General features: G+C 36.2%; 1 protein-coding gene across 3 annotated transcripts; it reads left to right on the plus strand.

Moving 5' to 3' along the window:
- Nucleotides 1-338: 338 nt before the first annotated feature.
- Nucleotides 339-27,715, plus strand: SNX16 (sorting nexin 16). 3 transcript variants are annotated; one of them, XM_009272368.1, is made up of 9 exons: nucleotides 339-419; nucleotides 830-885; nucleotides 4,235-4,697; nucleotides 9,057-9,143; nucleotides 14,245-14,393; nucleotides 20,090-20,159; nucleotides 23,112-23,248; nucleotides 25,470-25,586; nucleotides 25,871-27,715. In XM_009272368.1, exons 3-9 carry the CDS (start codon nucleotides 4,278-4,280, stop codon nucleotides 25,977-25,979), a joined length of 1,089 nt encoding a protein of 362 aa, XP_009270643.1. In that variant the 5' UTR covers nucleotides 339-419; nucleotides 830-885; nucleotides 4,235-4,277; the 3' UTR covers nucleotides 25,980-27,715. The 3 variants fall into 3 exon arrangements, with proteins under 3 accessions (XP_009270643.1, XP_009270645.1, XP_009270644.1); XM_009272370.1 differs by lacking the exon at nucleotides 25,470-25,586; XM_009272369.1 differs by lacking the exon at nucleotides 830-885 and having other exon boundaries at nucleotides 346-419.

The following is a 27,715-nucleotide window of genomic DNA, read 5'->3' on the forward strand; positions in this document are numbered from 1 at the left end:
GGTGGTTCGCAGAAGGTGACTACAGGTTTTGTTTGGCTTTCGTCTGTCTCAAAACCACTAAATCACAGCTAGAGGTGGGCAACGTATGCGCATCCTACTGTGGAGTTTGGGGGGGAGAGTTACCTTCGGTTGTTTCTAATTCGGTAACGGACTCTTTGGGGCAGGAATTGCCCTCCTGTGTGTGCGTATGCGAGGTGGGATAAATAGGCCCCGATTTTGAGTTCATAAACGGGTGAAATACGTTGTGAAGTAACTTGATCGAAGTCGGCACAAAACGATTATTTTTTAAAAATTCTGTAAAACCGAACTCTGCGAGTTGTGTCTTTAAATATTCCACTAGTTCTTCAGTTGTCATTCCGTGGGAGCGCTTAAATCCTAAACAACAGAGGTCAGCCTGACTGCGTTATCCACACAGCGAGGTAATATATGTAACCAGATCACAAGCAGTATTGCATAGCTAAACGTCTTCTAAGTCCAATTAGAACTGTTAAGTAAGGATTGTTTTGTTTCTAATCTATTCTCCTTGAATCGTGTGGCTTACATGTTTCTCACTGAACATACAAACCATTAGCTTAAAAGGGTTTGGAATTGCAATAGCTGCAAGCTGGAGGCAAACCCTTTTCAAGTGGTTTTATTATAGCCTGTTTGCCTCGCCTGCAAAAAGGGAGGCGGCTGTTGTAAACACCTGGTAGAGTAAGTTGGTGTCATGCTGTTTTGTAGCATGTGACGGTAGGGTTCCTGGGACTCTGTCCTATCCTGTTTCAGATCTAGCAGTTCAGTACTTCCAGCAAATGTTCTCTTCTTTTTTTATTTCGTTCTTAATTTACAGTTGGGAATCGAACTAAACCAAATACAGGTTCTGAACAGGAAACAAATTTCTTACAAGTAAGTAAATGTCTAGACAAGAAAGAGAGTGCAGTCGCTGGGTTATCTCTCAGGTGTCGTTAGCGATCTGTTTGTTCTGAAAGTTGATGTGGTGCAATGATTCTGCTGGCTTAGTGCAGTGACGTGTGAGACTAGTCCGCGGTGAAGCTTGAGTAGTAGCAGACTGTGCAGCTAAATCTTCCCTCCTCGCTGCACCAACGCAAGCAAGGAGGGATGTGGTTTGTCTAAAAGTTTGGGGTTTGTTTTTATCAAATTATTTTCTGTTCCTTTTATTGCATGAATTGGCAGTAAACTTCTATATTCATAGAAAAGGCTTGAGTCCTAAGGTTGTGACCCTCATTTGAGCATTGTATTCTTTTTCTAATGTTTAGCCTTTATAAAGTGCAAATTAATGCAATTTTAAACTGTTGTGATTCATAGCATGTAAATATTTTAGATATTTGGAAATTGTGATACTTTTACAGTTTAAGATGGGTTTGCATATATATATGCATATATATGTATTTATGAGTCTGGTAAGTTCTAATGTAATGTTTTTGTATGTTTCCTTCTCTGTTTTCTTGAAGAAAAAAAAAATCAAATGGTGCGGTGTGCCCTTTGCTCACTTGACCTGACATTTCTGTTACTCAAAGAATACTCTTCTGTTACTCTTCAGAGTTACAGGAATCCAGGTGTGACACTGGTAGTATCAGCCCCTTTTATTTATCCATGGGTATGTTTACTGTGTCAGATTGAGTCAAGAATTTCCTTTAGAAGCAAATATTGTGACCATCACCATTTAATATGCATTGGCTCACAATTTGGGATGGTCTTGCAGAGTACAAAAGAAACTAAAGCAGAAAACGTACCCTGGGAGCAGACCTAATGCAGTCCAGCTGCTAATAAGCATTCAGTCAATGGTACCAAATTACAGCTAGTCTGACATAAAAGCTGCTGAAGCATGTACAGTGCAGATGCTGGATTCTTAACACCAAGTGCTTTAGTCTGTTTGTGTTGAGCTGTGTTCCTTGCCAGTGTAGGTACAGCCTTTCAGTAATGCATGTGCATTTAAGAGTACTAGTAAGTATATAACTTCAAGATAGTAAGTTCTTGACTGGCATTTCACTTTAAAGAAAGAAGTTCTTCTAGAAAAGACACTGTTCACGAGTATTGTAACTGGTGAAAATGTCGTCGTGGTTTGTGGTTGGTTTTTTGTTTTGGTTTTTTATTCCAAAAAGTGCTGAAAAGCACAGGCTTTTTCTCTTCTGAAAGTTCCATGAACTCCTGGGTGCACTTCAGCAGATTCCCTGAGATGTGGGCTTATTTTCCTTTCCTGGTTCAGATTCATAAAATCGTGCAACAGAAGATAATAACCACTTTTTTTATTTACAGATCCTTCGATTTGTTTCAAACCTGGACTCAACTGGGTTCTTCTGTTTATAGGGATTTAATCCCGCACCTCACAGGAACGTAGCTGGGTGGGGCATCCTTTAAGGGGATGCTCTCAATTCTTTATGCTGGTAACATGGAAGAGTCACTAAAGTGGCAAGTGAAAAAGGAGTTACCTTGTCTGGTGTTTTATACAGATGAGAATATTGCTAAAGAAAATCTACCAGGGAATACTTCATGTCTTGATACTTCTATTTCTATTAAAAAAAATTATTGCAAAGTTTATTGTTCGAGGCAGAAAACAGATTCACTTACTGAGATACAGGTGGAAAAAGGGATTTAGATCTTGGTCTAGCTCCAGGAGAATGTCTGGTCTCCAAGACAGGTGTGACTTGCTTCTTTCAAACTATGTGAGGCTGAAGCAGGTCAGCTGTCTGACACGTGGGATTAAGTCACACAACCAAGCACAGGACTATGCTGCAACAGAAGCTGCTGAGTAGTCCAAATCCTGTACCTGACCAGCAAAGTCAATCAGCAGGGGTTTATGATACTAACGTTTCTGCTCCCTCAGATGCTGCCAAGTGTCCAGCCTCATCCCGCAGTGAAGCGGAAGTGCTCCCGAAGAGTCACTGCCAGTTTGAAATTGTTCTTGTTGGTCAAGTCCCCTGAGCTTTCTGACATACAGAGTGTGTGAAGATTACCCTATGTAGCTGAAAGGATGAGGAAGTTTGCTTTTTTCCCTTCACTCAAGGAATTCTTTCAAGAGCATTTTTTAGTCTGTCTTGTTGATGCTGGTTCATTTCATATTTATTTCCTTATTCATGTCCTCTAAGATTTATTTAGAGCAAGAGAATGAAAGCATCACTTCACCCTGGCAATTAGGAAACTCATTTAGTTTTTGCTCCAGTAGATGATTGATTATATGTATGACCTGAATCAGGTTGATGGTTTCCCATTTCACAGCTGCCTGCAGCCTTGTGACTGATTGGTATACTCTTGAGTGAAATGAGTGGTGACTCATATCCTGTTAATCCAAAGAGGTGGCATCTAATTTCCTTCTTGTAAGAGCTCTTCCTTGGGTACTTTGTTAAAATGAGGAGATGATGCTTTTCTGGCAGTTTGATACTGCTGTCTTAACTTTCTTTTGCTTTTTTTAGAAATGTACACACATGCACACAAAAGATTAATTTTGGCTTGAAATGGTGTTCTTGAAGAAAAAATATCAAATCTTTTATTTATCTTTTTTCCCCGAACTTGTTTTTTCCATTATAATCTGCTGGAATGGAAAACTAGCTGCTATTACAACACTGCTTTTGACGTGTGGGCTTGTAAAACTTAATTGCTCCAATTCAAGCTACAGAAAATGTGCCCAGTTAACGTTGTTACAAATGTCTGCGGTATTACATGCAACAGAGTTGTTTTGAAAAAATACTTCACTTTGAAAACAGATCCATTATACTTCAGTGAACACGTAATATATGCAAATATGTTTTTCACCTAAGTTGTTTACTGTGTTATCTTTTGATTCATGTCATGCATATTATTGCATGCATGTTTGGCTCGTGTAGTCTGCTCCAGATATCTTACAGAAGCAATTCTGAGAAAAGCTTTTGTACTGTTTATACTAAACAGTCATTAAAACGACACCAGCTTCTTATAGGCCTAAAAATTGACTCTTTCAATAAAACAAAATGGCACTTAAATCATAAAGGACAAAAAGATTTCTCTTTTGTAATCTTACTTTAACTTTCTGTCATTTTAATAGCTGTGAAAGACAGAGAACTCCTGTAAAGCTGTCCATCAAATTGTAGAGATGCAATTTAAAAGCAGCATTTTACGTGATGCCAAAGTCCTTGTGAAAATGTTTAACCATCAATACTGCTATGTACCATCGCAATGCTGATACAGATTCTTCCAAAGCAATATCTTAGTGTTGCTGTCACTTAAAAATTACAACAATATTTTCTGTCCTTCACTGCAGGTACTGTTCTTGAAAAGAAGAGAAAACATGGCTTATACAGTGAATGAACCTTAAGCTCCTGGACCAAAAACTGAGGGTTTTTTCATCAAGGATGGCAACACCATACGTTCCTGTTCCTATTCCTATTGGAAGTTCATCATCCAGCTTTACAAACAGAAACCAAAGAAGTTCTTCTTTTGGGAGCGTCTCGACAAGTTCCAGCTCCTCAAAAGGACAGCTGGAGGACTCTACAGTTGGTAGTTTTAAAAAGATGAGCGTGCCTGACCAGATTGATTCTACATCATCTGCGTGTAGTAGTCCACTTGTTAGGACTAAATTTACAGGTATGGATACATCCATAGAATACTGTACTCAGCCCGTAGAAGAAATAGAGCAGAATACAGATTCCAGGAGCTGGGAAGATCGACCGTCCACGCCTACTATACTGGGTTATGAGGTGATGGAGGAAAGGGCAAAATTCACTGTAAGTTTTGGGGATAGTATAGTTCATCCTGTAATGACAAGATAACAATTGAATGTACTTTGCGTTCTCTTTCAGTAATTAATCCTGCAGTTCAGGGATGTTGGAGTACTTTACAAATACCAATTTAGCTTCAAAGTATTGCCATCTGACAGGAAAATATCATTCCTGTTATACAGGTGGGAAAATTGAGACTCAGAAGCAGTCTTTCCTGTAATTGTGTACGTGGAATAGAAGGAATTCATTCTACTTCAGGTATCAGTTTCTCCTGGAAAAGTCAAGAATTCCTTGCAAAGTTACAGTTCCTTGTGAAATTGAATTTGTAGAAGCTCTGCATAGTTAAACATCTTAAATGAAATGTAGTCTTTTATTTGAAATGAATAAGACACCCTGATATTTGCCTTTTACAGTTACTAGTAACATACAACATTTGCATTAAAGTGGAAACACATAGTTTTCAGCTTTTTGCATTGCTAAGTTTAGTTTCTAATAAGGGGAAACCTGTTCTGAAAACATCTGAGTGAGATGTCACATATGCAGTATCTCATGACAGAACACCAGCTTAACTGATTTGTATTGATTTTTCTTAAAGTGTACTGTAGCTGGCAATTCAATTTTTTTTACATGCCATAAATATATTAACGCATTTGTGCATTTGTTTTTGTGGATGTGGTTGAAACATTTCTTTGAGATAATTCAGCAATGCTTGTGGGACTGATAGAAGTTGTTTGTTACTAATTATTTATTAATTATGTTACTTCAGGGAGCAAGGTTAATCACAAATAGGTAAGGAGGAGGAAATAGTAGAGAAACTCTTTTTTCCCCTCCTATTTTCTTCTAGATTAGAAAAGCGTGGAATCTAGTGCCCTTATGACAGTTGAAATACTAGTAAAATCATCAAGCTTTTTTTGCAAAGAATTAGATAATGCTGCTTTTTATTTGAGAATGATGGCTTGTCTTGTCATAAGTTTTTCAGTTTCTAACATTGTCCTGGTTTCGGCAGGGATAGAGTTAATTTCCTTCCTAGTAGCTGGTACAGTGCTGTGTTTTGGATTTAGGATGAGAACAATGTTGATAACACACCGATGTTTTAGTTGTTGCTAGGTAATGCTTACACTAGCCAAGGACTTTTCAGCTTCCCATGTTCTACCGACTGAGAAGGCTGCAGGTGCATGGGGGACTGCCAGGGGGGCACAGCTGGGACAGCTGACCCCAACTGGCCAAAGGGATATTCCATACCATGTGCCGTCATGCTCAGCATATAAAGCTGGGGGAAGAAGAAGAAAGGGGGGGACGTTTGGAGTGATGGCGTTTGTCTTCCCAAGTAACCATTACGCATGATGGAGCCCTGCTTTCCTGGAGATGGCTGAACACCTGCCTGCCGACGGGAAGGAGTGAATGAATTCCTTGTTTTGCTTTGCTTGCGTGTGCAGCTTTTGCTTTACCTATTAAACTGTCTTTATCTCAACCCACGAGTTTTCTCACTTTTACCCTTTCGATTCTCTCCCCCATCCCACTGAGGGGGGAGTGAGCGAGCGGCTGTGTGGGGCTTAGTTGCCGGCTGAGGTTAAACCACAACAAACATCTTCATGCATGGTAGCATAAGAGGAGAGCCAATTTTTTTTACATGTAGATTAAAAGATTCCTTTTAAATAATACCTTCAAAACTAAAACAATGATTGGTATTGTTATATTGACAAGGGTTAGTCTGAAAATATGCCAAGGCATATTCCAGTGTGCATATTCCAGTGTTCTTCAACTGTAGTTACAATGACAACTTTGACTCCTTATTTTATGTAGAAGGCCAGGTTACAGAACAAATGAAACATTCTTCGTCGTTAAAATGCTTGGATGCATTTTTGCTCTTTCTGAATTCACTTCTGTTACTGTGTTTGTTTCTGAAGGCACATAATTAACTGTTTGTTTTCAGTTGCATGTTGAAAATAAGCTTGCTATTGTGCATTAAAACCAGCAAGTAATTAGTTCTAGAAATTTTGGTTGCTTCTGCAGTGCAAAATCAGGGAGATGGAAGACAGTGGAAATTAAACTGAAATCACCTGTAAAAGAGAGGAGACTCAATTGCTGAAGTTTTTTTTACTGTTTGTTAGCATCTCATAGTTATGAGATGCATTCAAAAATATGAATCTGAGTTACTTAAGCTGGGTGATGCACTAACTTCAAGAGTTAAATGTTAGTGCCTGTTGGAGTACATGGCTGCTGAAGCTTATGGGCAAAAAAACCTAGGCTGAAAAACATCTCTGTTTGTAAGCAATTGGTCTCAAATGAGTTAGCAGTCCTGGAACATTCGATTGGCACTTCTTTTTTTTAAGCCAACTAGAAATGATAACGAGATGCTGAATCAGCCAGAGATTATTACTAAATATTGGCATGTTTTCACTGAATATTTTGTATTTGTGGAATAAGGCAATTCAGGATTGACTGGAATTACGTGAATTTGTTGAATTCATTTGTAGTTTTTTCCCAAGACCTTGTGTGAAGGAACTGGCAGTTGGTTTTGTAATACTCTAGTTTTTCTTGTTCATAAATTAAAAATCTTAAAAAGAAAAAAAAAACAAAAAACTTTTTTCAACTTTGGCAAGAAAACCAAAAATGTTTGTTTCAGGTCGACCGTATTTTTTTCGGCCAGTAATCACGAGCTGCTTGTGCTCCTTATTACAATTAAGTTGACCATAATTTGTCAAGACTTTTTTTAAGTTGTCTAATATTTACTTGGAAACCATTCAAAGTGAGGGTCAGACTAGCTGGATTTTTTTCATGTGTGCATTTGTAAGCAATGCCTTTGCAGAACTGTTAGTAGAATAAAAGAATAGAATAGAATACTGATTAGCAAGTAAATCCGCAAGCATATTCCAAAGCTGCTTGTTCTGTGTTTTAATGTGTACTAGCAAAGAGTCTTCATAATTTTATATAGCAGTTCTGCTTTATGAAATTTTCATAAAATGAAACTGTTTATACTTTTGGTATGACAAGAAAGCTAAAACATTTAGACAAACATTTATACAGAAAATGCATGACAAGAATTACATTTTAATACTGGCTTCATAGGCATGTCTTGCAGCTTGAATTTCAAAAGCTAATAGCTTTTTGTTAATGACTGAAATATTGCCTCTATCACAGTCCCTGACTTCCATAGATGATGCTGCTTGAAAGTGGAACTCTGTGTTTAAAAAGTAGATAAGAGAAATACTCGCTGAAAAATTGCTTTTAATTTGCACCTTTGTTATCTGTAGTTTGTGTACCACATGCTGGGACTGCAATAAGATAAATACATTTATCAGCTGAGACAACCTGTTGTGAAGACATGAAATACTGGAAAAGATTTTACTATGTAACAGATTAGAAAATGTTTTAAATAGAATTTGCTTAAATGCCTATAAGGGATCGTTTATCATTTTGATTCCCAAAATACCTTTTTCTTCCTTGTATTTTATTTTTTTTTGACTAGAGAACACGTAGACTGGGAAAGCTAACCCAGTATAATTGCAGAGCCTCTTTTTCCTTACATTGAAGAAAGTAAGGTTGTGACATGAGAACCCTTCTTTCCTAGACACTGTTTAATATTTTCTAGTCAAAATTGTGTGTTGTTAGATTCATTGTGTTCAGGCATTTGAGTATCAGTGCTTCTAAAAGGTAGTTGATTTTTTTTTAATTATTATTGGTTTATTTATCCATTTGCTTTTAAATAGGAGAATGGTACTGCTGTGCTGTTGTCTTGCTAAATCTGATTCAAAGGATCCGTTACTTCAGTTCTACAGTGCTAGCATTATCGTTCTAATGCAGTTATCTAGGGAAGTGGTCATATTGTGCCTGGAAAGACAAAACCTAATGTTCAAGACATATGGAACCAAAGGAGGATGTTATTTTTATCCTGCATCACTTTTCCTTGTGAAGCAAGTCAGATGAGACATTTTAAAACAATGTAACACTCAGTACCTGATTATTACAGTCATTTTAAAAACAGATTGGCCTCAAGGATTAATGAGTAAAACTGTAATTCAGCAAAGGTTAAAGTAGATCACTAAAACATACTTCACTTACCTCTTTGATAGCTGAGACTTGTTTTTTCCTGGGGAAGAAATCTGGATGCAGTTTCACAAACCCTTTCTTACATTTAACTATTTTCTGTCTGTATTTAGGAATTATAGAAACTCCTTCCTTAAATTCTGAAATTAATTTATACTGTTTGTACTGATAATTAAGGTTTTTTTTAAAAAAATCCAGTTAAGGATTTTTTTATCCACGAGTTTTGTTTCATTAAGAAATAAAGAATAACTTCAGCCTTCCAGCCAATGCAGCATGAAGTTCTGTACATTTTTCTGATATTCCTGGTTTTCCACACAGGTATACAAAATACTGGTAAAAAGAAGTCCAGAGGAAAGTTGGGTGGTTTTCAGACGGTACACTGACTTCTCCAGGCTTAATGACAAGGTGAGAATTATACACTAGTAAATTCTCAGCTAACTTGTCTCACTCTTCTTTCATGTTTCATTTTCTTTGTCTCTCATGGTTTTTGTCACTTTTTTCCCTTTCTTGCTTTTTTACTGCATATAAAACATACTATATTAATGAATGAAAAACATACTATTCCTCATTTTTTCAAAGGCACATGAAACAACCACAGCTAATGTAAAGAAGGTATGTCTTTATCTGAAGCTGTTAGTGTGCTTCATACTTTATATTTATTCCTAGTCTAGGTGATAAAGGAAATTAACTTTTTAATAGTTGTATCCCCTGCATGGAAATAGAACTAGGGGCCTGTATTCTCTTGCAGGAATGATCCAGTAATTATTCGGTCCTTTTCAGTGCAACAAGCTCTGCTTTTTTCATGATAAAACTGAAGTTTCATGAACATAAGGAGTTCGTTGTATGTTGGTCAGTCTTCAGTTGTTTTCAGTGTCTTTGAAGTTAAGTGTGAAATACTGTATCAGATCTTTAAAGCTGAAGACAGAGATGCTGGGTAAATAGGAGTTCTGGGTCAGCAACTTAATATTTTTAGAACATTGAAAGCAAAAAATGTTTGTCTAAAAAGCACAAGTTTTTTTAATTGGTAAATAGCGTTTGGCTGTCCCATTTAGCATTGTTTCTATAGAAGCCTAAAAGTAGAAAAACAGAATTACACTTTTCTTTGTCCTGCTGTCCACTCCTAACAATAATCTTTCATTGCAAGTTTAACACATTTTCTGTTATTATGTTCTTTCATGTTCGAACTTGTAACTTTTTAACACTCCCTTTTTTTACCCACAGTAAGGGATTTTTTTTGTATACCTTTTCTTCTCCTTGGATCAATGTGCCTAATCAACTAAGAACATAATTCTGCTGAGATTTTGAATATGGTCTTGAACGTATACGTTTCTCTGGGTTCTTGGTTTGACCTATTTGGATATCTTTTAGGGTACCTTCAAAACATCAGTGCAGTCTAAAACTACCACAAATTGTTGAATGTGAATTAGTTCAGAGATTTCTTTCTGAAGAAATTTCTGTCTTTTAATTCAGTCTATGCTAAATTAAGGAATGCCTTCGTATTGGCAAAAGCCTGACTTCTTTTGAGATGATGTTCTGGGGATTTCAACTCAAATTTCAGAAGTCAAGTCATACAGCAGTTTGTATTTTGGTCAGCTATGTCAGATATAGGTCAAGAACTGGCTTACATGCATTGACTTTTAGTGTGGTTATCAGCAGTTTGAAAAATTAAAATGCCACAGGTATTCATTTTAGAATAGATATTTAGATTTTACAAGTGAAGTCTTTAGTCTTTGCAGTCAAATCTTTGTCAAAAAGGTTTGGCTTCTAGCACGATTTATAGGTATTAGGATTTCTGTTTAAAAAGAACTTTTATTTTTCCCTTGTGTCACTGACTGAAGCTTTTTCATCTTTCAGTATACATCTAAACTTTTATTATGTTATTTTTCTGTAATTCTAGAAGTTTCAGAATTATGATATGTTTCAGTTCCTGGAGCTGGCATTTCTGTATTATAAAAAGCATAATGTTTTACAAACTGAAGAGTAAATGGTTATATGCACACCTCAGTGGTTCAAAAGGCACGGTGCAACACTTGCAATTCCTTGTTCTCTAATGGCAAATATAGACATGAAGTTGCATGCATGTATACTTTCAGGATTTTCTGTACCCTATCTCCTAGAAATCCAATATAAACAAGAGAAATAAACTACCTTTATAAATCCTTTTCCCCACCATCCTTCTTGAGGTTGGTGGCAAATCATTCATTCCCTGAAATGGTATTAGAAACTTGGCATTAAATGCCAACTGAATTGAATAATCAATCACTATGTGAATCAGTTCGAAGTATTAACGGAGAGGGAATGGCTTTTCAGGAAGACCAGGTAAAGACAAAAGAGCAGTATGTTTTGTATGTGTCAGGCATATACTTACTCGCAACTCCAAACTGAACTGAGAGATGGACTTTGGCAGTGGCTAAAAATGGAGAAAATGTCAGAATAGGAACGGTGTCACAATGGGGACGTGTAGATAAAATCAGGGCTAGATGAATGAATGCAGCTCAGCTAACTAATAGAAGAGCTAGTGAACTTTAGTAATAGTGTTCTTTATTCGTCCTGATCTCTCAAAGAAAATAAAGAAGGCAAAATAGATAGCCATAGGATCCTAGAGAGTGTCTTGTACTTCCACTAGTTTCTGAAGATTTTTAGTAAGGAACAGCTAATAAAATAGAAATGAATGGGAGTAAAAGAGCTCAAAACCATGAACTCTCGTTTCATGAATGAAGTGAGTAAGTGCAGCAGCAGGTTAAGACTTGAAAAGACCAGATTTCAAGTGTGAGCAACAAGTTATTTGAATGACAAAGCTATCTACTTTCCAGGCAATTAAAAGGTTATGAAAACTTCATACGTACTAAAAGAAGACAAATAGAAGATGATGGCAAAGTAGTCTAATGTAAAGGAAAGATGAGATATTGCCAGTATGGGTACACAAGAAGCCACATAATGATCTCAAAGTCAAAAGTAATTAAAAAATACAAATAGGGATCAGCACAAGGAGAGTAGTACAGACTTCTAAAGACTAAGGCAGAAGTGCTGAGATGCAAAATGGACTGTCACAAGATGCTAAGAGCAATAGGTAAAGTTCTATAAATCATTAGAGACAGAAGTAAGGGAAGGAGGCAGTAAAATAAAAGATCTATTACTTGAGAGCAGACTATGGGATGCAAACAGCGAATGATACAGCAAAGACCGAAATACTGTCTTTTGCTGTAATATTAACAAGAAAATTAATCTTGGTGGATGTTGGAACATGACAATTTGAGGGGTTAGGAGCAAAGGCTGAAATACAGACATTTGGCTAGGTGCATAGGTTTTGTTTGTTAAGAACATCTAGTGGGTTGGAGAAGTACGTGAAAAATACTCTTCGGTCCCAAAAAATGATGGGAAAAGAACGTTGTGAAGTTTATTACTATGCTGCTAGAGATGTTGAACAAATAATGATATGGCCAGTCTTAAGAACCAAGAAGTTAACCATTTCTCCCTGATACTGTGCCTCATGTGACATGCATAATCTATCACATGATGATGTGGGGAGAGACATCTAGGAAAGACGCTGGATCCAAGCAAGATACAACAGCCAGCATAACTCATCTGACCCACAGTTTTTCCTGCTGTGTCTGAGGAGTGTTCAAGAAAGAATGCCCCAAGACTCTGCTGTTGAAAATAAGTCTGCTGACAGCAGCTAGCTTTCTCGTACTTTATTCCTCCACAAAAAGAGTAATCTGTAGGTATGCATACTATTTCCTTAGAAATAAATTACATGATCTACGTAACCAGACAAGGAAAATACCATTAAGCAGAAATCTGTGTGGTTGAAAAACTTTCCCAGCAATGGTTATCTGTGGTCCTCTCCACAACTAACACAGGAACTCATTTTGTTATCTTTTCTGGGTTCAGTTTTATTCAGTATTTTATTAACTCAAGAGGGGTTATGGAGCATAGAGGATACTTACATATATGGTATTAATGGTAACTTGGTAAGAGATGAAGGAATTTTGGATGACCAAAGATAAACTTAAAAATACCAAGAGTAGTCTAATATCAAGATGAAATTCAGTAAGAGAAGAGGAAAACACATACTTAAATGCAGAAATAAAGAGCAAGGCCTTGACAATAAACCATTCTATAAATAAGAAGCTAGTAGTTACGGGCTATTTGAATATACAATACTTGTGATATTAAAAAAGCACCCTTCTTGTGCTGTGAAATGGTACTTAACATGAGCAAGGGTGATCTGCTAACCTGGTTCTTCCTTTAAACTGTGTAGAGAGATTCTCGCTGAAATACAGTATCTGTTTCAACTTTTTAAAAACGTAATCTGCTGAAAGAGCTACCCATCAGCTTTTTTCCATGGGTCCGTAAGGAGTAGTTAAGTAAAACTTATTGTCAGAAGGCTTAAATTTTGCCGTGCAAGGATCAAGACACCCACTGAAGAATTACCTTGCAGCTCTGTAAACATTGAGTGCTAAACTGTTTTCAAGGCAGGTTCTGGAATCCCTGTCACTGGAACATTCATACGAATATATTAGGTGTATGCAGTACATCCCTGACAGAAGCTGGCTTGATCCTGTCTTCAGAAAAAGATGTAACAATTCTTGTGGCAGTTGGAGGAACATTAGATTTTGTAAAACCTGTTTGCTTTTTCCTGTTGGTTATAAATACTCTTCGAGATTTTTCTGTGTCAAGCATCCCTTCTAAGAAAAGGCATCTAAAAATTGTTTTTTATGAAAGCATTAATGGTTTTTTGATCTTCATGCATCTTAGAAAAATAATTAATTGGCATCCTTGGACAGGTCCATCGTTACATCATCTTATGCTTCCATTCACTTGTGTATTTCATTTCTGAATTCGAAGAAAAATTCTAGGTATGTCTGACATTGAGTATACCCCGTTACTATTTAAGTAACTCAAAAATACAATTTTGCATGTTAGTACTAGGGTTTGAGCCACACCCATGCCTACTGAAATTTTAATATTCTGGATGTACAAGGAGCTACTCTTTACTAGAAGTATCTCATGCATGTGTTGTAATTCATTCTGCTAGCCCCCCAAAAAAGACAAGTTGCAGAGTTGTAGATCTGTAATGGGTTTTTATGTATTTTATTTATATAGTACTTATTATCCCTGAGTACTTCAGAAGAAACACCACTGAAATGCTTACTCATCTGATACTTTTTACTTACGTACAATTTTCTTATATTTACTGACTCAAAGGCATTAAATAGCAGACTCAGAGACATGAAATAACAAAGCAAAATTTTTCATTCCTATTTTTATATGGTAAATTTAGAGGTCATTTGATTGTATAAGGCAACACAGCAAGTGACAGAACTGTGTCCACAATTTATGCTCTAATTTGGATTGTACTTATGATTGAGACTTACCTTGTGCTTGAACTTAGCAGAAGACAGAAAGATCCTGTAATTCTGAGTAAAGTCAGTGCCTGTGTCAAATTCGGTATTTCATCAAGACTTTTTTTCTTGGTTTTCTTTGGCTTTGATTTCTATTTCAGCTAAAAGATATGTTTCCGGGCTTTCGGTTGGCCCTTCCACCAAAGCGCTGGTTCAAGGATAATTATAATCCTGACTTCTTGGAAGATCGACAGTTGGGACTACAAGCATTCCTCCAGAACCTAGTAGCTCACAAAGATATTGCTAACTGGTATGTGATTAAACTTTCTTTGTGGATTTGGATTTTTTTTGTGTCCAAACTCCTCATATAGGCTCCTAGATTCTAGCAGTATATCTTTGAGCAACATAGTAAGAAATTGCATTAACGCTCATGTTGTGCATTTGGTCATTATGTGAATTATTTAGTGTCCTATTAAATTAATGCCATCTTAACCTAAGCAAAAAAGGGGAATTGCAGTATTTTGAATTGTACATGGTTAACTGCTAACTAAAAGCTGTAATAATTAAAATGTTAGACTAATCCCATGTTTACTCCTAAAACATTACTTCTGTGTGCCGAATGCAGAATTGATACATTGTTAATTTATATTGAGATTAAATGTTAGGCTTTCATAATGGAAAGTACCTACACTATCATGCAATTAATTCTTAAAATGTGTATTAAACTAAAGGTTTTTAATTTACATGACATGATAGTAATAGAAGTACCTTTATAGATTGCTTTACATAAGTAAATGTAAACCACAAATCAAAAAAGGCTTAACAAGAGTCTGAAAAACATGATGTGTTTAAGCAACAAAGTGCAGAAGTCTCTTTGAATGGTATCTTTTTTCATACTAAGTGAAAGATTCTTCCAAAGCTTGAAGATGAGTAGAACATAATTCTGGCAAATGAAATGTAAGATCATTTTAATATAGGCCAAAAGAGATTTTTAGTAAGCAAGTTGCTAGAGCAGCTAGTTCTAAAAACCTTTTCCAACACCAGAAGTAAAAAAGTTGTGAGGTTGCTGTACCAGAGATACTTTGGGGAATGAGTCTGAAGAACTGTCTTCATCTGAAACTTCATTAAAAAGGAAGAGTAAGAAATTCTCTAGAGCAAACAGCATTCCCTCAAGAATTTTAAAGGAACTAAAATGTAAAATTGCTGAGCTGTGGTTTGAGACCATCTAATGCTCATATCTACTTCACTTTTTAGTAGAATGGCTATTATTACATTTGGCACGTTTTTATAAGGCATTTGACTGTTAAGTCTGGGGACTAAAGATTAGTAAGTCTGACTTTTGGTACTGCTTGTAATAAAAACCCCAAAGTGGTAAGCAGGTAAACAAAAATAGTACTTGGAAAAGCAATAATGTCTTTTTCAGAGGGAAATCTATCTTAAAGTAGTTATGAGGAAGTTCGTATAAAATGGTTGAAAGACAAGGGGAAAAGGGTTGATGGAAACTTAGGGATATTACATATAGAATGCTGGATCACAGTTATGGACGCTGATGTTCAGAATATCTGGAAATTATCTGGAAAAGGGAATGGACCATGAGATCATGAAGTATTGTAGAAGGATCCTGAGGCACTGAGTTACTAACATTAAATTTCATGTCATGAAGTGCAAAATGACAGTAAGTACATACATACAGAATCATAAACTCAATTGTTTTTTTCAACCTGGAAAATAGCTACTGGTATGGATACGGTTTTCTAAATCAGTTCAGTATTCGGCAGTAGTCAAAAAGTTGCATAAAAATTGCTGAAGAGGAACTTGCAAGTGGGGGGAAAAGTTATTGATGTGGGAATCTGAATTGCACTTCCACGTAGTCCAGTGCTAAAACACAGCATTCCATTTCAAAAGAGGGTCTGCTGGAAGTACAGAGAAGGCAAACAAGAACAGATGGAGCTACAGACAGACTTTCTGCAAGAAGAGTACTTTTCTCTTCAGTCTGTTGTCTTGGGAAAGGGCTGGCTAAATGGGGCATATGAAATCATCAAGGGGATAGGGAAGACGAGTAAAGAATGTTAGTATTTTGAATGATTCGTAGTCATCTCTCAATATGTCACGCTGAGTTGTGAAGCTTTGTTGTGAGATGTCAGAGACAGAAAGCTTAAATGGTTTCAAAAGGAAATTGGGATCAACCTGTGAGTTTCTCTGTCGGTGGCTATTAAACATGATTATATGGGTGAAATATGTGGCCGAGAAGTTTAAGAACTTCCTGATTATTAAATTACTCAATAATAGGTGTGCCAAAAAAAAAAAGGAATTACTCTCTCAATGTCACTTATGTTATGCTGCTGGAGACAGACTGGTGTGCTGGATGGACTTTTGGTCTGCTTGAATAGATCTGAAGGCTTTATGCTTCATGTTGTTGCAGCTAGTTTGGTACTTCATCTAGCTTGTTTGTGTCTTGATGATGGTCCATATTGGACAAAATAGTGTTTGTCATAATTTAAGGCAAAAAAAACCCAAAACATAACTTTTAGACTGCATCGCTCATCAAATACAAAAGGGAATGTAAAAGTTTGTGGAATCAGTTTGTACTTTGGTTAATGAACAGATAGTTAACTGAAATATGGTTTTGAGGAAAACTCTGATCTTGGCTGTGTAAGGCTCTGCATGAAGATTAAGGCTTTTTAATAAACTTTATAACCTATTGGTATGGCTTATGTTGTAATGTTTGGATCTGTGGAAGGTCTGGATTCCTCAGGAAGTGATTAAAACCAGGGAGACTTGATCTGATTTTTTTTTTACCCGCTTAGAGAATAAAAGTTGTTATTAATGGAAATCAATATTTGCACCTTACATGAGCAGTGGTGAGCATCTGACCCTGCTTCCTCCTTAAAAGCCCACCATTTACTTCTACAGTTTTGCAAATAGGTCAAACTGCTTGGGTCACACCAAAACCAAATGACCCTTTTCTCTTTGTTGAGAAGTCTCTTTCATTTCTCTTTATACACTGTATTATCATTGAGACATATTGACAATGGGAAATATTTGCACTTCAGGGATAGGAGACCTCATTTGGTATACCTATTTTTTAATAAAACCAAATTCACAAGTAGTTTAAAGATCAAATGTAGGATGGTATGCAGGTGACTAAATTTAGATTCTGCGTTTTATGGATTTCTTCTCATATTTTGCCCTGTATTGAAGATTCAGTGAAAGATCAAATTGAAATCCACCCATGGAGTTTAATGCGTTCAAGAAAATTTCATATAACCCACAAAGTATGAGAAAGAAATTTAACCTGCTAAACAGAAGTGTCATCTGGCTTTATATAGATGACACAGCTCTCCTCTGCCTCCACCCTGTGTAAGAAGGTTGAAAGGGAGGAACTCACTCAGCTGTTGACTCTTGTCAGGGATCCCATGTGCGGCACTGCCCCTTGCAGCCCTTCTTAATGCTGGTGTACACCGGCATTGCTGCCTCTCTTGGGAAGGATGTCAGCTAGCATAAGAGCAAAGAAAGAAGCCATGTACAGCAATCTGTTATGTGATGTAGAAGATTTCTGTGATACTTTTAAGGCAGAATTTTCTCCTATTTGTTAAATGAAAGGAAGAGGTGTAACACATGGAGGGGAGAGCAGGGTCAAAGCAGACTCTCAGAGTAAAGCTAGGCTGCAAATGAAAGTTTATGCCATCAGGTGCATATTTTAGTTAAAGAAACCATGTTTTCAGTGACCTGTGGCGTTAAGGTTCTTGCCTTCCTTATGTAAAATAATGAATCTAAAGCTTTCAATTTCAAGAAGTTTTTGAAAACTCTAGAAAAAGACACAGTTTTCTACCAGCAGCTGTAGGGAAAACAAAAAAAATGGGTTTGACCTGATGTAAGCAGATGATATATGTAGATTGGATATTTTTGCACATGTATTTTTCTGGATGTTTCCTTTTTCACTCACAAGCATTACTGCATGTTGTGCCATTTTAATGTTACCCTTTAACACAACAAAATTACTAGCAAAATGTAGAAATTAAATACTTTTAAAATGTTTGAACTGAACTATGTGAATAAGGATGAAGATGTTGAAGAAAAATGGTGAACAGAAGTGTTTCCACGTAACATTCTTCTGCATTAGGCATATGTGAGTTCATTCAGAACAACTTTCATCTTTATGAAAAGAACAATTCAACCATTAAAAAATGGACTTGAGCATCATGTTGGAAAAGGGTCACTTCAAACAAACTATTTGGAGAGGGAAAAAAACCCACCCTGCTCTTCTCCTTGAAAATGTACTTTATATGCCTGAAAAACCTTTCGTTTGGTTTGAGGTTATGTTTTCTAATTTAACTAATGACTTGTTACCATCTGTCATTTTTTGTGCTAATTGGAGTGATAGTCTTGGTTTAAGTAGCAGAAATTTATTTGTTTGAGTACGTGGGAGAAGGTGTTTTAATAGTACAGGTTTAGGCTATGGCTTGCACAGATCACGGATTGATGAATGTAAAGCAGTGGAGAGGGCTTGAAAAAGGAAGGTTTTATCACATTTGTCACATAGATTCAGTGGGGAAAGGAATGATCATAATTATAGGAGAAATTTTTTCAGGTTGGTGTACAGGCTGATGAGGTGAAAGTGGATACGAAGACAAGAATTCTCACCAACCATTGGCCAAAAAAACCCACCTGTATCTTCACATGTGCAATAAGCACTTGAAAACAGGCTTACAAAAATCCAGCATCAAAATAAAGGTTCAACGTATGTTAGATAAATATTCTTCAGAGCCTTTCTAAAACTAAAAGTGATGGCATAATCAATGATTAGTGTTTGCTGAAGAAAGTTCTCTCCCCATTTTGCTTGCTAAACCTGAAGCTGTTTGATTAGATTAGTAACTAGGTAAAAGAACTTTCCTGTCTTGTGTTTGTACTTTGTGTCTGCCTCAAATGCAGAGAATCAGCGGAAGACAGAAAACTACTTCCTTTTGCCCTCACCTTCCCACGGGACTTAGGTGGGAGGAAGAGACGGGTGATTAGTTTGGATTCACATCTTCCATTTTTGTGCATTCATTGCAGTGGGAGATGATTTAAAAATTTGTAGTAGTGAGTGCAAGCACAGAATTGCTAATAAGTTACTACTTGCTAATTAATTGTGAATACAGTATTCTGATTGGAAGTTATTTATAGATGATTGAATACAACAGAGCAGGAAAGGTGGGTGAAGGGACATGTTTGGAGATGTTGAGTTCTGTGAAAAGTAATCTAAACTTGGAAGACAGAATGAGCAAGATGCTCAAAATACTCTAAAGTAAACCACAGGATTGCACATACTTCCTTCTGGCCTTTGCAAAATAATGCATAGAGGGGGATGACAACCGTTACACAGTTTTACACAACTTTAAGTTGAATGCATTAGTTCGAAATGTGTGTTTAGAGATGCTATGTAGTGTATCCATGGCACACTAACTTTGTCACTTCTTATTCTTTTATAACTTACTATTCTTTTATATATATAAAAAAATTATATACTTTGTGTATATATATAAAAATTATGTAATGTGTATATGTCAGTGGATTATGATCTGTTTAGTTCCACTGATACTTCCTGAAGGGATCTGCATATGGTTTTTAGCAGCATACTTTTTCATCCATCTTTTAATATTTATTTTTCACCAGGTGAATTTTTCAAACCTTTTCAATACCAAAAGGATGAACTTGTTTGTCAGTTGTCATGTGGCAACAAATTCTCTGAAGATTTAAAAAACCATGTTCTAAATTGATTTACTCTCTGTTTGAAAACTCTTAACTGTACTTGTGCAACTTCTTAAGTCATATTTTTAAATACTGTCCCTGGTTAACACATACAACTGAGACTTAATAGTTTGTTAACATTATTTTGAATACTTGGGGGTAAATTTGAGGATAGATGTGTTTGTCCCTTAAAGAAATACTGCCCTTATAGCATCATATTTAAGTATTGTTGCTTTTTTGTACATCAAGTAATTCACTCTCTTCTATTTGGTAAAGCCTTGCAGTGAGAGAATTTCTTTGTCTGGATGATCCTCCGGGTCCTTTTGACAGTCTAGAAGAGAGCAGGGTAAGTGCTATGTAGTATGATTAAAAAGAGAATGCAAAAGGCAGTAGTTGTTGTTAGGACATTGTAAAATCTGCTGAACGGTATGAAACATTTCTATTTCTGTTCTTTCACAAAAATTTGCAAATGGATGTATTTCTAAAACTGACACAGTCTGATTATTGGTGCACGCTGATAATCTTTGACTGCTGTACTTGATCCCTGTCCCAAGTTATAATCTCCTTTTTGCGTCTTACAATCAGTGGATGAAACTTGTTTTTAAGGCAACTACTGAATATAAGGAGAGTTTTTGTAGGTTTACATTCAACTCGTCACAATGTGTACACCTTAGACTTTAGGTCTTGCAGTAAAATGTTCTTGTTATGAAATGTAATGAAAGGATTAATTCTGACCACCAAAAATAGTGTTCTTGCAGATAACTGAGCAGTGTCAGTTAGTGGTGTAAAACAGCAGCCTTTCAACATGCATATGAGCACATTGAACAAATAATACTGTATGCTGCAGCCTATTTTTATTAGAAGTATGTTTCACTGGCATGCAGACCTATGCCAAGTCTGTCTAGAACAGGTTGTCTTAGTTTTCTTACTTTATAGAATAACAATGTGTTTTGGAATTGCACGTATGTTGTTTAATGCTGTAGAAATTATGAATGTTAAGTGATGTTCCTTCAACTAAATTTGTACTTACCAGTTTGTTTTGCAAGTAAGTGGGAGTGCCTTGGCTCTTGTAACATTACTATGTACATCTGAAGGATTTGGTATTTTTTTTGTTATGAGCTCATATTTGATTTCTATACAGTCACTTTTCATCATAACTATTTAAGTTGATGAAAAGAAATAAAAATTACAGGAATTATTTGTTCAGATAATTAAGAAATGTAAGTACTGCTTTCATAGAGATTTTGATCATGCATGCCGTGGTGAAGTCTCAGGGTTATTCTTCCACCGTAGCGTTTTAGGCAAACTGTTAAAATAGTTGTGCTGTTGTAGTTTTGGCTATTAATCATTTTTATAAAGTTGTCGGACACAGCTGTCATAAAATTCTGGTCAGGCAGAATTTGCCATATGTAGGCAAAATATACACAAAAGCAATCTTTTTTGTCATACCCTTGGTAATTGTTTCCACAGGTCCTTTCCCAGCCATCAGTGTTTCATGATCCACTGAAGAAGGAAGTGAAGCTCTCTCCCAGCTGGCCTAGTTCTGTTGCCCTTTCAGAACTTACAGGGAAAACTGGTCCCACCTGGGTTTTAGAACTGTACCAGACTCCAGGTGTCCAGCTCTTCAAGGAGCAAGATACCTCATTATACACAATTCCCTGCTAGGTCTTTCTCAGCTTTCGTTCACCTTTCTGCTATTACAGCATCCTTCAGAATATGTTGATGTTTTCTTAGTCAGTTGTGAAGAGTGACTTCCTTTCCTTGGGCAGCTGATACACAGATTGCAGCTAGAGATGAGTTTTTCCAAAAGGCTTTCTTCAGTTCTCATATAGAACAATGAAACAGTTCACAACACATGGAATATTTTTAGTTATTCTGTGAATAGGGAAATTTGCATATGCATAAATCTAAAGGTAGAAATAATATAACAATTATATTCTTAAGGAAATAATGGCCAATTTTCAGCTAGGGCACCAGCAACCCTGAACAGTTTTACAAAATACACTAGAATTCACTTAACTGGCTTGGATGAAACAGGATGACGACTTAACTGGAATGATTGCTAAAGCAATCACTAAAAATGCTGTGTGAAGAATAAGTTGCATGCCACATGTTCTCGGCTCTAGTAGATGTGAATAAAGCTGTGGCTTAACTCATGGTTGGTCTTCAATGCCTGTCAACCAAGATAAATTTGCTATCTGAGTCAATAAAAAACTTGGTGGGAAAAAAAAAAAGAAAATGGTTATTGGATTGAAAAACACTGTTTGTTTGAATTGTATAATTACAGGAAAACTTAATTTTTTAAAGAAGTTGATAAGTCTGCTTCAGTTAAAGCAAAGAATAGTATCTTCTTGATGTTTGTAGCCCATTTTAAAACTTCAGGACAACAGTCTCTTAACAGCATTGTTCTTAACTGAGCTCATGTAAAATGTTTATATTCAGTGGATTCCGTGAATTAGTGGTTAGCTGCACGCAATGTTAAGCCAAGAAGGCCTCCTACGTGGGTTTCTTATTTAGCGAGAACATGTAAATTATTAAATCAGAATTGCACATTACTGTTGGTAGACTTGCTCTTTCCAGTAATGGATCAGCAGGCTCTGTGCCAACGCTTCTGTCACTTCCTGCATTCAATGGACACTGCATTATACGTTGGCTCTTCACATTAAGTTTAGAGATTGCTCACTGTCAAATATACAAACATACACTTATCATGGTTGAGTAGTTAGCGTTCTTAGCATTTCATTAAACTTTTTCAAACTGTTTTTGTATTGGTCTTCTGACTCTCATGACTGTCATACTTGTAATAGCTATTTGATACAGAACTGTACAACTTTGTCTTTATCTGGGTAAGGGAAGAACGTGCACTTTATCAAATATTCCTAGCATCTTGGGAATAATTAGATACTTTGAAATTGACTTCCAAGTCATGTGAAAGCAAAGCTTATATGAGCGAAAAGGAGTAGGGAGTTCAGCTGATGTTCCATGTAAGCAAAAAGGTTCAAAATTGGGAACCGCGCACCAAAGGAGAGAGACCTCTTTCTAAAGTCTCTTGTGAGACAAACAAATGATGTGATAAAATATTTGCATTGCAGTTTAGTAAAATAAATTCATTGTTCAAAGCAAAGTGGCATTGTTTTATTAAGGACAAAACTTTTTTTAAGTTTATATAGCTCTTCATGGTAGTCAATACAAAGAAAAGCAGCTACAATTCTGTTACAGGTGGATATTTCTAAAAGAAAAATCAATAAAGGCAGTCCATTGAAATTAAATGGAAGATGTTCTTAAATTTGTCTTTTAGGCTTTCTGTGAAACTCTGGAGGAAACAAATTACCGCCTACAAAAAGAACTGCTTGAAAAACAAAGGGAGGTTGAATCGCTGAAGAAACTGTTAAATGAAAAGCAACTTCACATAGATGCTATTGAAAGAAGAATTAGGTAGGTATAAATTTTAGGGCGTTTAGGAGTTTCTTTCCATGAAAGCATTTTGTCTATGTAGTCACAAGCACCAGCTTTAAATGTATTCTTGGAAACAATTTTCCCCACACAACCACACACAAAGCAATGTTTTCAGTAGGCTCTTTCTCATATGCTGGCTAACAAGTTGTTGTTTAGTACAAATGACTGAGAAAGTGTTGTCCCATCTTTTTACCTCTGAAGTAACTGGGGTTATGTTTCCTAATCCTTTAAGTCCTGTAAAGATAAGGCAAAGATTCTCTTCTGCTTCTGAAATGTTGGATATGTGAAATGCCCTGCTAGAGATGAGAGCAGTGGAAAAATTGCTTTGAGTTATAAAATTCTACCTGTACTCAAAGCTTTGACAGAGCGTAGTGATCAGGCAATCAAATGTCTGTATTAATGTTTTTAACTTTGTTCTGAATTGCCTGGAATGATGCCGCTGATCATCCATTTAAATCTAAGGGAAAAAAATAGTGGAGTTCTATAATAAAACTTTATGGTGCCTGTCTACTAAATTTTGTAGCAGGCCCAGGGGAGTTGATGTTGGGCTATTCAGTGTCTCGATAGACCTGCTGAGTCAGTCATTGTGGGGTTTCCTTAGCAAAGGAGTAAATTCCCATGGTCCCTTTAGAAGTTATTTTAATACTGCTTGGGTTGTTGAGTCTAGCATATGTGGGCTAACAAATCGCATCTTTGGATATAAGGTTTAAGTGAACTACATTTGGAAAAGGATTTAAATGGAATTGTGGTCTATTGAAAAGTCTGATCTGAATACTATATTCAGTTTGTCACTTACTCCTGAAGGCAAGTAATTACATTTGAAAGATGCTTTCCCTGTTTGATGAGAAAGTTCTGACTACTGCTGGCTTAAACAGTGAAATAGCCAATAAAAATTAAATAACTCACATTTGGCTAAAACATCATGATAGGAAATTCCGTGAGACTCAAAATAAAATAGGAAGGCATGAGTAGCAAAAAGGGATTTTATTTTTTAGTGCTTTCCCCGAAGATAGATTTTTTTTTTAACATGCAAACACCCTGCCAGTTTCCCAGACGTTTAAAATTATTGAAAGTCAGCCAAGTAGTATCTGAAGTCTTAACGGAAAATAACTCCTGTGATTTTCTAGTTGTAAAAGTTGCCAAGTAAACCCGTGACGTTGTTTAAGAAATTCGGCTTGTTCGATGGAAATTGAACCCAAAAGAAACGGGTCTGCCTTTGGCCTTGTTGAAGTGGAATTTTGATCTGATGCCCAACAAGAAGTAAGCATCTTCTGCCTATATGCTCTAAAGGCCAGGTACCTAAAATGTATGTGAGGTAGGAGAAGACAATTGGACAAGGCATCAGACTTGTAGGCCTTTACATATCATGCTGCATTTGGCCCAAACGTAGGCCAGTAATCATGTTAGAGAATACTGCTGAGGTATTACTTAAAAGGTGTGCATTAAAATAAAACTATAGAAACAATAGTAGTTAGAGTAATTTAAAAAGAGGGTGAAATATAATAATACCACTTCCAACACAAAATTGTTCACAAGCTTTTTCTTTCCAATTCAAGTGGCAGCTTTCAACAATAAACTGATAGATGTTTTCACACAGAGCAATATTTTGGAAACAAGGGGTTTTTTACAATTTTACATGACCATATTCCCATTTGTAGCCAGGCTAGTCAGACTGCCAACTCGTGTTGCTGTTAAGAAAAAAATACCACCTGTCTCTATCATTAATGGAAAAATGTATTGCTCTGAAACTTCATATGTGACTCTGAAATTACAATGAGGGACTTGGGAAACTGTTGAAGAAATCTTTTTATCAACCTGCCTGTCTTCCTTCTGACCTGTGTTTTGGTTGTAATTCTTCTGCTGTTTAGGCAAGATGTGCGTGGCTTAAATTATCTGCTTGTAATTTTTTTTACCTAAAGTCATAATCACTCCTCTGGGATTTGAATTTTGTAAAGCTACTAAATTGTGATGCATCCAGAGGATTGAATTTAGTTTAGGAATAAGCAGCTGGAGCAAATAAACTGTTTAAATAGCTATCCAGTGCAAGCCATGCATCTCTGTAGTAATAAAAGAAATGGGGCATGTAGGAGTGAGATTGATAGGTTCCCAGAAACTGCAAAGTTTAAAATGAAACAAACAGCTCTTCAGTGATGAATGTTTGCTGTATGGATTGGTGGTACTCTGTTCTTATTTGTTGTAGGGATTTATCTTTAGGAAACATGACTCGTCAAATGTCAGGAGAAGAAAGTGAGTGCAGTGGTGAGGTGGAATCTTCTGCAGTAGAAGCAGACCAGGGTACCCTGGGTGAGGACAGCTGGTAAATACTGTTATTTTACTTGTTATATTTTAGGGGGTTTTAAGTATGTTTTTAAATGTTTGGTCTTGCATAAATTCTGAACAGCTGAGGAATTTAGCATTTTATTGTACCTCTCTGTAGCTATCCCATGTTTCATAAAGGCCCTCGGGATAGATAATTTTAGATCTGGAATAAGTGATAAGTTGAACAAGCTTTGTAAATGTTTTGTGGATTGCAGGCATAAAATGTCTATGGAGAATCATATTAGTTTCCATTTGACAAAGCTTATTGATTTGTTGTTGCAGCTCAGATAAAGAGAACCATGAGGCGTGCTGGAGTGGCTCTTTGGCTGAAAATTCTGTACCAGAAATTGAAGTTGCTGAAGTAGCATATACCGCTGATGAAGAAGAATAGATCAGTAGCAGCTGCTGTTACCTGGGAAAGGTTCATGTTTGGGACATGCTCTGTGGGTAGGGGCATATAGTAGCTGTGAAGAATTTACAGCAAAGAGCAAGAATGCACATATTGAATGTTTACATAAATCCTTACAAATTATTAATGTAAGAAATATACCCAGTGCTGCTTTGATTTCAGTTTTTATCTAGCCTTTATATATTTAATATATTAAAGTCTAATAAGGGCTAAAATCAGCTAAAGTTTAGGTAGCGTACATACACAATTTGGCTGAGTTTCCTAGCGGAGTGACAAAAACTTCCCATTAAATCATCAAACACATCTAACTAGCAAGTCATATGTTGCCACTGATGTGACACATTTGATGTGTTCATCTGTTTGGTATTTGTGTTTTCATATTCTCATAGCCATAAATTAATGCTTGTTGAAGTAAAAATGGACTCATCTTACGTTTCATAAGAGTGTAGAATGTGTTTTTAAATTCTAAAGTTGAAGAATATTTCTCTGGAGATTTTAATGCAATGCAATAGGAAAACTTACAGTACCAAGAGAAAAGTACTTACGAAATGGGATTATAGTTGGACCTTTTAAAAAAAAACAAAACAAAAAACTGGTCATTTTTGCTGAAGGAACTAATATGAGACCCCCAAAACACTGTGTATTTTCATCCCAAGATAGCATGCTGTAATAATTTTTGTTCAGTAATGCTGCTTTTAAAATCTGGGATACCTTTGCTATATACCCATGTAACAACAGAATTGGTGAGTTTGCCTTTTACTTGGAATACTACCTCTTACCATCTTGCTAATACATTCATGTTTGTTTAAAAATATTCCAGATTATATGGAGATGATTGAAAGACTTGTAAAGAAGCCATATTTTTTCCTGCACAGTTCGTAACTAGATTGAATCTAGTTGCAGTGTATTTTTGTTTCAATGTATTGTACACATGGGGATATTGCTACATGTGTTCTATAGCCTATTTTTCAAAATGTATTAAGACAGGAGATGCACTTTATAACTAAGACTCCATTGTGCCAAGTTCAGTTGGCTAATTGCTTGAGAAAGGGGAGTTGCAGGGAGAGGATTATGTAGTGCCTTTTTGTATTTTACTTGTTCATTACTGCAGAATTTTGTTACAGTGCTCTGGGTCAGCTCTGTGGAATCTGTGATGCAGCTTGTTTCTGTTCTTCACTTATTTACTGAAAGTGCCTTGTTTTATTCTGCTTCTCCAAATAGGAAGAATGCTGTTTTGTTTTAATCTTTTTTTTTTGCCCTATACCACCCACATCGTTGTTTAATGTTGTCAATATGCAGTGTCTTTGTGCTGGAGTTTTCAAAGGGAGCTTTGTACTTCAGGCTGTGCATACAATGACCTTTATGCAGAAGTGTATAAACCTTCCTGGTGAAATAAAACTATGGACAAAACACCTGTCTTCTCTTTTCCATTGTAGAAAAAAATGTTCAACGCTTTGTCTACTAAAAGGATAAAAATACTATTATGAAGAGACATTTCTTACCTCAGTGATTTCCTACAGTTAGTCAACTTTTGGTGCGAGTTCTGTTTGTACCAAAAATTGTCTGCATGAAAATGAATGAGAATTCTGTAACGAGACACCAGAAAACTTACTGTGCTTCTGTTGAAGATTAAAATAAAAAAGGAAGTAATCTTTTTTTTATGTTCTACATCAATCCTCATAGATGTTGAGTGAACTCAATAAAGTTTTGACACCTTA

This window comes from Aptenodytes forsteri, unplaced genomic scaffold, assembly GCF_000699145.1.
Source record: "Aptenodytes forsteri isolate BGI_AS27 unplaced genomic scaffold, ASM69914v1 Scaffold206, whole genome shotgun sequence".
Lineage (NCBI taxonomy): Eukaryota > Metazoa > Chordata > Aves > Sphenisciformes > Spheniscidae > Aptenodytes > Aptenodytes forsteri.